We start from the raw sequence: 13,420 nt of genomic DNA, 5'->3' as shown, positions 1-13,420 counted from the left end.
ATTGTGCACTTACCTAAAGATGATCCTCTTCCTGGTGTACCACTCACAGGGCTGGGGATGCTGCTTTTGTTGGGCAGGTTGACTGGACTGGATTTATTTGTATGGAAGAGGCTCTGGGTGGGTGATGTGGGAGACCGGACAGGCTCTGAAGTCTTGGGTCTGGCTGACAGATTGAGTGGCTGAGCTGCTTCATCCTGCGAATTAACCATAAACAAGCACGCTTTAGCACATTGAAGATCACATGACAATGATGTGATCTTCCAATCATTGGAATCTAATCCAAACTGACATGTGCACATTTGAGGCAATTGGTGGCAGACCCATTTTAATCAGGTGCCATTTTGATTCTGGTTTGTGCAATAATAGTACAACTGCACCATTCCTTGTTATTTCTAAGTCTATTTGCACACAAATGGGATTCCATTGGATTTTTTTTCCTTAAATCACAGAGATAATTTTTGGCATTAACCTTATTCACTTTAATCTGATTAACTTAAACCCGATTGAATGAATCCAGCATTGTGATTACTACAGATAGAAAAGATTCTTAACAGTTGGCATTTACGTTTAACACATGCATTTCATCTGTAAGTAATGGTTGTACTTCATATTACAAAAATAATGTGGTAAGTGGCAAGCAATACAGTTTGAGAAGGAAGAGGTCCTGCCTGATCAACTTCCCAGACTGTTTTTTGAGGAACTGACATCCTAAATGGATGTTGGAAAGCCCCATCAGGTAATGTACCTAGAGTTCCAAAAAGTGTTTCATTAAGTTCGACAAGAAAGGTTGCTGCACCTGGTGTATCCTAAGTGAAACCAGGTGAAAATTAGCTGAAAGAGAGGAAGAAGCGGATAATTGAGGAGTGATTTCAGACTGGGGAGATGTACACAGTGGAGTGCCCTGGTGTTTGTGCTGGGTGCCAATGTTTTTAATTTATATATAGGACTTGCATTCAGAAATACAATTCAAGTTGGTAAGATTTGCAGATGATACTAAAATGGAGAGAAACAGTTGAGTCTATTAAAGCAGCCAAGGAGTTACATGGCTTGATAATCTTGGTTTTAAAATTAGATCATTTAATAAGACACCAAAAAGAAGAGCTTTGTTAAATGGCAGAACTGCTTTCCTTGTCATGTGTTACTCAATGACGTAATGGTCGACAATGGCTTGGTAGTTTGTAAGATGTAGTAACCTCTTATTAAAACACATCCCTCAGGATCCATACAAACCGCATTATAGGGAAGGGAGTGTTGTAGGAAAGAGAAACTTAACTACACACACCGCTAGAGAAAGCCATTCATTACTCACATTACAGCAGTGACCGCAATATAACAGAGAGCAATGGTAAGCAGTTATTTACTGGAACTGTCTGTGAGCTTTCTCGTACATTGTAAAGCTAATTGCTTCTTTAAAATGTAAACTTTAAATTATCAGAGATATACTGACAGAAACTACCACTGGAGCAATTTAGAAATATTTCAATGTATATTTACGTTGATATACACAACCTATATTTTAATGTTGTACATATTCAGAGGGGCTTCAGTGTTGGGGTACAGAACACTGCCTATTTTAATAGAAACATCAAGAGGTAGATTTTAACTTTCATCGCTGAGCGGAAAACAGGTGGTGGCGGATCGGCTTCTCGTTATACATCCCACATGACTTTCCTTTCCATTGACTTCAAGTTTTCCGCCAGGTGGAGAAAGTTAAAATCTACCCCCACTGTCAAGCTCTCGCAGGTCAAGTACAATAACGGTCCAATGCAAAGTGAACTCAGGCTGCTCTGTCCGAACATGCCTTAACCCAGGGCCTCACAAGAGCACCACCTACAGCATCACTGTGACATTTCCATTTCCCACACCTTCGTTACTGAGGCAGATAGTCAATTTGGAAGAAAAATATTGGCAGTTTTATGCTGTGGGCCTGGGTCCATTGAGAACTGGGTTAAGACTGTCCCAAACCCATTTCGCCAGGGACCCTTACAGCCAGAGGAGACTTTCATTACATCAGTATATGCTGAATTCAAACCTAAGATCCTACAGGTGAAAATGCAGTGTCCCACCCAGGTGCCACTCAATCTCCCAGCTGAAAGTATCATTTAAAATAAATAATTGAATTGATGGCTGCTCCGCTGGCTCAGTTGGGAAATGCGGAACTTAGTCATTCAGACCAGAAAAGCCCCAGGGTTTCCTCCAGTGCTTCTGGGGTTATGGAAGCGGGGGGGGGGGGGGGGAGAAGGGAGGGAGAAATGAATCAAGATTTCTGCTCTTGATCACTATTTCCCTGCTGGAAAACACATGGGTGCGAATGGCAGAGGGGAACAGGATCAGTTTCAGCTACAGTGTCCTGGCGTGGTAGAACAGTCTGCTGACACTCGCTATCTGGGCTCATACATGAAGAATGGCCAGTTGGGCGAGGTACTAGATGTTGTCCTGTGCCCATGGAACTCTACTCCAGTATAAGTTAGAACCTTCAGGAGAGGACAGGAGAAAACGGGGGAGGGAGCAGTAATTGATGTGTGTGTGTGTATATATATATATATATTTTAAACTCTCTCATTTGAGATTTTGTGTTTATATATCTGCAACAAGAACAGCAAATTGCTCCTTTGATAGTTTCAAAAAGCTGAGGTATTAACTATGGCACATTGCATAGTTAATTGGAAAATACTGAATAACAAAGACTGAATACAACATCTGATCACTTGGTTGGATGGTACTTTTTACCTCAGGGACAGAAATGGTTCTCTCCTGTAACATTCAAATAAGAAGCTAATTAGCCAATTCCTAAAAGATTTAACTAAAGGAAGGCTCATTAGTCTCTCTCTGTACTTGCCTTTATTTACATAAACACAGTAATTTTATTATTGTAATGTCAGTGTTTACTCATGTTGACAAATGTAATTTGGAACTAATACACTTTGCAGTTCTAACTCTCCACTCAATGTAAATCTGAAATGTATTCTAACTAGGGAAAGCTAAATATCCAGTTGTGTATTCCTGTGCATTTTCCCGTGTTCAAAGCTGAATTTATCTTTCCATGTATATGTCTAATTTAACCATTTACTGTAGGACTCATAGGACTCACACCTCTGGGTCAGAAGATGTGGGTCATAGTTCAACTCAAAGGCTTGAGCACATAACTTAGGTTGACACTCAGTGTAGTAATGAGGGAGTCCTGCATTGTTAGAGGTGCCGTTCTTCAGATTAGACATTAAACCAAGATCCTAGCTATCTGTTTCAGTGGTTCAGATGGACGATAGATATCCTATAGCACTATATGAAGAAAAGCAGGGAGTTCTCCCATTATCCTATTCAACATTTCTCCCTCAACCAACCTGATTAACATTTGGTCCTTGCTCCTTCCACATCAGAGGCTGATTTTTCCATTTTTATGCCACTTTCCTGCAAAATTCCTCTCCCAAAAATAACTCTACATTGCTACTTATTTTCCTGCCTTTAATAGCTCCTAAAGCTCTTCTCTTTGACTATGCTTTTGGTCTCTCTTCCCCCTCCCTATCTAAACTTTTATTCTTTTTCCACCTTTCTCCTTTATAAAGTGTTCTGAGACAATTTCCTTGATGTGAGGGGTGCTGTCTAAATGTTGGACACTGATTACTACCCAGTGGCTTCTGCTGGAAGGTGTACCCGTGTAGATGTGGACAAAAAGAAGACTCCGATGTCCCTCATGATCAAGTGAGCACTCACTGTCAAGGTTCATACATGAAGAATTCTTACTTGGGCAAGGCACTGGAGGAATGCTGGCACATCCCAACATGAGTCATGTGTTTAGGGAACAAGGTGGGACAAGGGAGGGCAAGAAGGACAATGAAAAGAAAGGTCTCAAAATTAGGTACTGCAGTAAGGGTCATTGCAACACAGCAGAATGTTGAAATGGAGGGTTTAGGGCAAGATAAGAATTAAAGAGTTCAGTCAGAACGGAGTTAATCACTGAGTGATCTAGACTTCTAAGTTTTAGGGCAACACTTAGGATCCCAGTTTACATTTCCTTTACAACATTTTCTGAATAAACAAAATATTTGTATTCTTAACAGTTAACTATTTGCTGCAAAAATGTTAACAAAAATCTTCAAAATGTAATTGCTCACCTTGTGGAATGCTCTTTATAATTGCATCATAAATCTCTAAATGCCTGAAGCTTTTGGGCATTATTTCAATATTTCTTTATATTCAATATTCTTTAGCTTTATGCTCAACAAAGTGAGGAATAAGACCTTAATACTGACATTAATAACTTCACACCTTAACTTCAGCCACTTTGCCAGCTTTTCCTGTTTCCATTTTCAGACCTGAACTGGGGACAGTTTTGTGCTGTAGACCCATGCCCACTGAGAACTGGAGAAACATTTATCCAGATTGATTGGATCTTTACCATCCTATCACTATTAGCTGAATTCAAACTCAGTTTTCAGAGAAAATAGAATGGTGTGTTACTCCCACTGTACTAATCCCCTACCCTCATTCTGGACTGTTTGGGGTAAAATTACTTCAATGGAAAAGAAAATTGGATGGGTGTATAAAGGGCGCCCGTTCTACGCCAATGCCAAAGTTGAATTTTACACCCCTTAAACAATTGGCCCAACAAGCAAACAAGCCCAACTCTGATCAATAAGCTAGCTCCAAAGTCTCATTTAGCTTTAACTTCTTTATATCCATTCTGCTCTGATCTGAATTTGTTTTTCTCTCTCTTTCTCTCTCTCTCTCTCTTTCTCTCTCTGGTAACTCACGAGGGGAGTAGATTCTGTGTGAGTCTTCAGCTGGCTATAGAAGTGTTTACGCTCGAAATGTTTGTCTTTCCCGCTTCAATTATAAGCATATTGGGCGTTGTTGGCCTTTTCTACTTAAGTTAATTTCAGGACTGTGCTTGTACTTGGAGGCTGCTGTTTTAAATTCACTTTAAGCAACTGTTAAATGTCTAAACAATATAGTGCTATTGCAATAGAACCGAATGGACATAAAGTTACTCTGAACTGGTACATCAATCCATTTAACATGCACTTGTGCATCAACTACATAATAGTCAATCACATGAGCTTTGTTGAAATTTGTAAAATGAAATCACTTCAAATTTGTTTAAAATAATTCTATCTACCTTCCTTTCCTATTTCCACAAATGCCACATACTTTGTGCAGTGGGAATTGCAACATGTTCTGGGTTTTCTATGGCAGTTGTCAATGTTGTTACAACATTTAAGAACTTGCATTTATATACTACCTTTCATGTCCTCAGGACATCCCAAAGTGCTTCAGATCAATGAATTATTTTGAAGTGCAGTCACTGTTGTTATGTAGACGAAGAACAGGCACTTGGATCCTGTCTTTTCTTTTGCTGTTCCTTCACACTGATTACTTCAACATTGCACAGCACTCCATCTAGAGGCTCAATTAAGAAGTGATGAACTCATTCTGGCAAAAACGGCAGCCAGGGATTCTGATCAGCAGTTAAGTGCTCAATTGCCTTAACAATAGGCACACCTAATATTGTGAGATCTCTGCTTTCTGCCAATAAACTGCGCATTAGTGGTCTATTATAAACCAAGGATACTGTGCAAACCATGAAGGTTTCTGTACTTCTGGGTTCAAGGAAATGTCAATTACAAAAAGAAATGGGCCAAGGTTGAAAAGGAAAGATATGCTACATGTTCTGCAGTTTCATTTGATTACCCTTTTGATATTATGCAAAATGTTCCCGCAGGATACGAAATAAATGTGATAGGGACCATGTTTGGTAAATTGTACATAATCTGTCAAAGATGTGTGCTTGATGGGATGAATTATAGTATCATAGAATGGTTACAGCAAAGAAGGAGGCCATTCGGCCCATCGAGCTCATGCCGGCTCTTTGTAAGAGCAATCCAATTAGTCCCATTCTCCCGCTCTTTCCCCATAGCCCTGCAAATTTTTTCCCTTCAAGTGTTTATCCAATTCCTTTTTGAAAGCCACAATTGAATCTGCTTCCATCACCCTTTCAGGCAGTGCATTCCAGATCATAAATACTCGCTGTGTAAAAAAGTTGTTCCTCGTGTCGCCTTTGGTTCTTTTGCCAATCACCTTAAATCCATGTCCTCTGGTTCTCGACCCATCCATCAATGGGAACAGTTTCTCTTTTTTAATTTATCTAAACCCTTCATGATTTTGAACGCTTCTATCAAATCAACCCTCAACCTTCTCTGCTCTAAGGAGAACAACCCTAGCTTCTCCAGTGTATCCACGTAACTGAAGTCCCTCATCCCTGGAACCATTCTAGTGATTCTTTTCTGCACCCTTTCTAAGGCCTTCACATCCTTCCTAATGTGCGGTGCTCAGAATTGGACACAATACTCCAGTTGTGGCCAAACCAGTATTTTATAAAGGTTCAACAGAACTTCCTTGCTTTTGTGTTCTATGCCTCTATTTATGAAGTCCAGGATCCCATATGCTTTTTTTAACCGCTTTGTCAACCTGTCCTGCCACCTTCAAAGATTTGTGCACATATACCCCCAGGTATCTCTGTTCCTGCACCCCTTTTAGAATTGTACCGTTTAGTTTTTATTGCTTCTCCTCATTCTTCCTGCCAAAATGTATCTCTTCGCACTTCTCTGCGTTAAATTTAATCTGTCATGTGTCTGCCCATTCCACCAGCATGTCTATGTCCTCTTGAAGTCTATCACTATCCTCCTCACTGTCAACTACATTTTCAAGTTTTGTGGCATCTGCAAATTTTGAAATTGTGCCCTGTACACCCAAGTCATTACTATATATCATAAAAAGCAGTGGTTGAGATACTAGATGGGCTAAAAATTAATAAAGAGGAGGTATTAGAAAGGCTAGCTGTACTTAAAGTAGGTAAGTCACCCGGTCCAGATGGGATGCATCTTAGGTTGCTGAGGGAAGTAAGGGTGGAAATTGCAGAGGTGCTGGCCATAATCTTCCAAACATCCGTAGATATGGGGGTGGTGCCAGAGGACTGGAGAGTTGCAAATGTTACACCCTTATTCAATAAAGGGTGTAAGGATAAACCCAGCAACTACAGGCCAGTCAGTTTAACCACGGTAGTGGGGAAACTTTTAGAAATGAGAATCTGGGACAGAATTAGCAGTCACTTGTACACGTGTGGATTAATTAAGGAAAGCCAGCACGGATTTGTTAAAGGCAAGTCGTGTTTAACTAACTTGATTGAGTTTTTTGATGAGGTGACAGAGGGGGTTGATGAGGGCAATGCGTTTGATGTGGTGTATATGGACTTCCAAAAGGCGTTTGATAAAGTGCAACATAATTTGTCATCAAAGTTGAAGCCCATGGAATAAAAGGGGCAGTGGCAGCATGGATACGAAATTGGCTAAGTTACAGGAAACAGAGAGTAGTGGTGAACGGTTGTTTTTCGGACTGGAGGGAGGTATACAGTGGTGTTCCCCAGGGTTGATACTAGGACCACTGCTTTTCTTAATATCTATTAATGACTTAGGCTTGGGTGTACAGGGCACAACTTCAAAATGTGTGGATGACACAAAACTTGGAAGTGTAGTGAACAGTGAGGAGGATAGTGATAGACTTCAAGAGGACATAGACAGGCTGGTGGAATGGGCGGACACGTAGCAGATGAAATTTAATGCAGAAAAGTGTGAAGTGTTGCATTTTGGTAGGAAGAACGAGGAGAGGCAATATAAACTAGAGGACACGATTCTAAAAGGGGTACAGGAACAGAGAGATCAGGGGGTATATATACAAAAATCGTTGAAGGTGGCAGGGCAGGTTGAGAAAGCGGTTAAGAAAGCCTACAGGATCCTGGGCTTTATAAATAGAGGCATAGAGTACAAAAGCAAGGAGGTTATGATGAACCTTTATAAAACACTGGTTTAGCCACAACTGAAGTATTATGTCCTGTTCTGGGCACCAAACTTTAGGAAGGATGTCAAGGCCTTAGAGAGGGTGCAGAAGAGATTCACTAGAATGATTCCAGGGATGAGAGACTTCAGTTACATGGATAGACTGGAGAAGCTGGGTTGTTCTCCTTAGAGCAGAGAAGGTTGAGAGGAGGTTTGATAGAGGTATTGAAAATCATGAAGTGTCTAGACAGAGTAGATAGAAAGAAACTGTTCCCACTGGCAGAAGGGTCAAGTACCAGTGGACATAAATTTAAGGTGAATGGCAAAAGAACCAAAGGTGACATGAGGAACAACCTTTTTACACAGCGAGTGGTTATGATCTGGATTGTGCTGCCTGAGAGGGTGGTGGAGGAAGATTCAATTGTGGCTTTCAAAAGGGAATGGGATAAGTACTGGAAGGGAAAAAATTTGCAGGGCTACGGGGATAGGGCAGGGAAGTGGGACTTGCTGGATTGCTCTTGCAGAGAGCCGGCACAGACTCGTTGGGCCGAATGGCCTCCTTTCGTGCTGTAACCATTCTATGATTCCTAGTATCGACCCCTGGGGAACACCACTGTATACCTTCCTGCAGTCCGAAAAACAACCGTTCATCAATACTCTCTGTTTCCTGTCACTTAGCCAATTTCATATCCATGCTGCCATTGCCCCTTTTATTCCATGGGCTTCATTCTGTTGCATGCTTTCTTTTGTTCTTAGGTGTCAGCTAATTGGTAGTCCTCTCACCTCTGAATCAGAAGGATGTAGGTTCAAGCCCACTCAAGTTACTTGAGCACATAATCTAAGCTGATATTTCAGTGCACTGCTGTTTTTTGGATGTGACATTAAACTGAAGTCCTGTCTGTCCTCTCAGGTGGACATAAAAGATCCCACGGCAGTATTCAAAGAAGAGCAGAGGAATGTTCCAGGTGTCCTGGCCAACATTTATCCTTCAGCCAAAATCACTAAAATAACAGGTTATTTGGTCATTTATCTCAGTGCTGTTTGTGGGACCTTGCTGTGTGCAAATTAACTGCCTTGTTTCCCTACACAACAACAGAAACTACATTTCAAAAGTATTTCACTGGCTGTGAAGTGCTTTGGGGCGTCTTAAATGCACGCTTTTTTGTAGCTCTCATATGAATATTATCCTTACCCGCCACTTTCATCATATCTCCCCAAATATTTCGTATCTACCCTCGTAAGGTCCTCAGTTTCCGCTGCCTATGACGGTACAATGGCTCAGCCCATAGACAACCCGTACCTTCTTCTAAAGAAGCTGTATAATCAGCTGACTGCAGATGGCAGATTTTTCCCTTGCCTTTCTCTCTGAATTGCATAGAAATACATAGAATGCACAGCACATAGAAACAGGCCATTCAGCCCAACTGGTCCATGCTGGTGTTTATGCTCCACATGAGCCTCATCCCACCCCTCTTCATTTAACCCTATCAGCATATCCTTCTATTCCTTTCTCCCTCATGTGTTTATTTAAGAACATAAGAAATAGGAGCAGGAGTTGGCCATACGGCCCCTCGAGCCTGCTCCGCCATTCAATAAGATCATAGCTGATCTTTGACCTCAACTCCACTTTCCCGCCTGATCTCCATATCTCTTGAGTCCCTTAGAGTCTCAGCCTTGAATATACTCAACGACTGAGCATCCACAGCCCTCTAGGGTAGAGAATTCCAAAGATTCACAACCCCCCTCTGAGTGAAGAAATTTCTCCTCATCTCAGTCCTAAATGGCTGACCCGTTATCCTGAGACTATGCCCCTAGTTCTAGACCCTCCAGCCAGGGGAAATGGCCTCTCAGCATCTACCCTGTGAAGCTCTCTCAGAATCTTATATGTTTCAATGAAATCGCCTCTCATTCTTCTAAACTCCAGAGTATAGGCCCATTCTACTCAATATAAGTGAGCATTCGACAGACTCCAAACCCTCCAACTGGATTTAATTTTGCATTTCTAGATTTGTCAACCTACAAAGTGATGTCCTACAAGTGACTTCACACGTGCAAATTTTGAAGGATAACACAATCGGATATCTACGGTGTGAATTGTGTAAATGGCCATGCCATCGGATTTAATCAGACATCTTTGCCATCATCAAAGATTGGATATCCATTCAATACTGACAAGAGAAACGCAGCCTTCTGTGAATGGCTGTTGATCTAATTTAATAATGAAAGATGCAGTCAAATATTATCTTTTGTTTCAGTATAACTTCAAAAGGATTTGAATCACATATCTGTGGGGAGAATCTACAGTCAATGTCAGCTTCACAGCCAGCAGCCAGAGTTTGGTGTTTAAGTTTGTGCCACTTCAACAAGGAAACTCGGCCACATTGAAGCGACAACAAGTAAACTTCTGTTGAAAGTCTACATTCAGAAAAAAGCTAGAGGCATTTTTATTATTTTATGTAACGAGGAGGGTGGCAGAGTATGATTCCCTACTTTATACTGTTTATCTAGCTTCCTCTTAAATGCATCTATTCTATTCACCTCAACTACTCCTTGTGGTAGCAAGTTCTACATTCTGGGGAATCATTGGTGATGGTCTCGATGCTTCTGGGACCAAGGAAATATCATCTATGGAAACCAGATGAGCATTGAGCTCTTGTATCCACCTTGGTGAAATGCCCCCTCTTAACTCAGAATCCTGCCTGGTGAATTTGAAAAACAAATACTAACAATTAGGGGAGGTGTGGTTATGGGGGGGGGGAAATCACACTAGTGACAAGATCATAAATTACTGTACTACTGAAAAATTATTGGTCCCTCACTAAGTAAAATAAAAGAGCAAGCTTTCCAAATACATAGATAAAAGCATGTCTCTCTCTCTCTCTTTCTCAAAGTTAAGTATCTATCATCATCCATCACATTTCGGGTATCATACTTTGTTCCAGTATTTCTGCTCTTGATAACCTGATCAAGGGACAGAAGCCAGGATTTTACAAGCAGCTGTCAATCTACAGGAACTTATTTCACATTTAGCCCCTATTGAGTTTAGGATGAGGCTAATTAGACCACTTTCTCACAAGGAGGACCTGAACAGTGTAACGGGACAATTCAGGTTAAATGTAGTTCCATCTTAACAGCTAAAAATCACACTCGTGCTCCACCTCAGACTACCCGTGTGCAATGCCACGGGAGATCAGCTAGTGCTATTAATATTTAATAACTCACACAGCAAAGTTTCTAACAATGAATTAACACCAATTTAAGCAGGTAAATTTTCTGCTGTGTAATAGAAATACTCTGTAGAACTACAGTATAGACATGTAAAACCTACCTTGTTGTGAGCTACAGGGCTGGTCCCGTGCTTTTCATTTTTCAGAGCTGTTGGTGAGAGTGCGCCTGCCGGGTTCGGTGGTTGTTGAGTGGATGGGATCTTAGCACCAGGCGATGCCTGCATACTGGCCAGCTGTGCTGCATACAGCTGCTGAGACAGAGAGAGAACATACCTCATGAGTATCAGCATTCTTTACTCATCTATAGCCTGCTGAAGGAGTCTCAGAAACTTGTACACATATGCAACATGACAGTGGAACAGAATGACAGTCCCTTTAAAATCAATGGGCACCGTAGCAGGCTGTTTATTCAAAGACAGCTTACTCTCATAGATGGACATTTGTAGAGTGATTACACTCAGCAGCAAACCCTACACATTAGAAAGAAGCTTAAAAGTTGCATACTGACTACAAGGTATGTGCATACAAGGTATGTGCATTTACTTATATAGTTGGCTGATGAGTTACAAGGCAATTTGTTATTCCATGGGTCAGATGACATAAACCTGAAGCTCATAGTTCCACGAGCTGACAGCATTATTTGCATTCTGAGATTTGCCTCACGTCCCTTATCTCATTTACCATGAATTGTTGCTTTATTTCCATTAATGATTTTCTGTTGTCAAGGTGAGAGATGGCAGTGCCGATGAATAGATTATGTTTCCTCTTTGCACTCACTGAAACTCTTCCACTTCACCACTGCTGGCTACTTGTCCAGCCACTGCGCTCCTGTCCTCTGGAATTCTCTACCCAGTCTCCTCTGCATTGATACCTTCCTCCCTGTTTTTGAAAACCTTCTCAAAATCTGCCTCTTTGACTGCTCATCCTAGTCTCTCCATTTCTCTTTCCACTCCCCACCCTCAGATTCCACTGTGTCTCTTTTCTCCTTTTTGTGTACTGCTCTGAGACATCTTCCTGAAGGCAAGTAGCATATGTAAACGCAAGCCGCTGCTGTTGACAAATCACACCTTCTCCAGGTCAGGTCTCGAAAGAAAGCATTGCATTTATATAGCACCTTTTATGACCTCAGGACGTCCCAAAGCACTTTACAGCCAACGAATTACTTTTGAAATATAGTCACTATTGTAATGTAGGAAACCCAGAGCCAAATATGTGTACAGCAAGATCTCACAAACAGCAATGTGATAATGACCAGATAATCTGTTTTAGTGATGTTGAGGGATCGATATTGGTCAGGACACCAGGGCGAACTCCTTTGCACTTCTTCGAATAGTACCATGGGATCTTTTGCATCCATCTGAGAGGGCAGACAGGGCCTCGACTTAACGTCTCATCCAAAAGATGGCATCTCTGACATTGCAGCAGTCCCTCAGTACTACACTGAAGTGTCAGCTTAGATTTTGTGCTCAAGTCTTTGGAGTGGGACTTGAACCCACGACCTTCGAACTCAGAGTCAAGAATACTTACTACCCACTGAGCCGCAGCTGACGCCATAATGCACAGACCTTCACCTGGGATCCACAAAGGGATCCTAAGGGTTTCCTGAGATCATCAGATTTCTGTCTGTTATCAGATTTCTGCACGTGTTGACTTACTCGCACATTATTTCTGTTGCTGCATAAATACTAATAAAAATATGTTTTCTGCAATGATAGCGCTGTTTTCCTTTGGGTAGCTGATGCTGTGTTTCAGGAGTTAGGATGGGGGTTTCTGGGAGCGTGACAATATTTGCAGAAGGTTTCCAGGCATGTGTCAATATTTGCAGAGCCTCCCCAAGAATATGTTAAATATTTGCTGGGAGGCCCCATGAACGGGTCAATATTTTCAGGGGGTCCCCTTCAAAGAAAAGTTTGAAAACCATTGCTCTACTCTTACCCTACAACCTAAGTGTCAAAAAGAACCACCTCTCGGACATGAAAGCCGTGCTGAGTGGCATTGCGCAATTAGAGCTGAATTAAGAGCTTTGTGCACTGGATTTGCATCCAGTGGGGAACTGCACAGCTCCAGTGAGCTGCAGTATTAGCTTATTCTTGAGATTTATCTCACCACAGTTGCTGTTATTTAATCTCTCACATGCAGGGGACTTTTCAACAACAAAAGCAAAAGGAATCTCTATGGACCGACATGACTGCAAGTAGCTCTGCTTCGCTGCTAATGCGAACCAAAACATGTCATCAGTCACACGATGTCTCGTTTTCATAGCGATGTGGGTTTGCCTCTGAGGCAGGGGGAAAGTGTAAATGCTCCTAATGAGACAAACATGGACAAGTCAGATGCATTGGATGCTTCTCTCTCGTTCCTAAC

General features: G+C 41.5%; 1 protein-coding gene across 11 annotated transcripts in view; it reads right to left on the bottom strand.

Annotated features, from left to right (window-relative positions):
* The window catches only part of sox6 (SRY-box transcription factor 6), a 519,057-nt gene that overhangs the window by 59,301 nt on the left and 446,336 nt on the right, over positions 1–13,420 (bottom strand). For 9 of the 11 annotated variants that reach the window (XM_067993894.1, XM_067993896.1, XM_067993891.1 and 6 more), the window contains 2 exons: positions 11,158–11,307; positions 14–194 (listed from right to left, as the gene is read on the bottom strand). In XM_067993894.1, the coding sequence (XP_067849995.1) occupies positions 14–194; positions 11,158–11,307 (331 nt within the window). The remainder of the gene's footprint in view (positions 1–13; positions 195–11,157; positions 11,308–13,420) is intronic. The other 2 variants (XM_067993893.1, XM_067993900.1) reach the window with 1 other exon arrangement.

Source organism: Heptranchias perlo, chromosome 12, assembly GCF_035084215.1.
Source record: "Heptranchias perlo isolate sHepPer1 chromosome 12, sHepPer1.hap1, whole genome shotgun sequence".
NCBI lineage: Eukaryota > Metazoa > Chordata > Chondrichthyes > Hexanchiformes > Hexanchidae > Heptranchias > Heptranchias perlo.
This window is presented reverse-complemented; position numbering and strand designations above follow the sequence as displayed.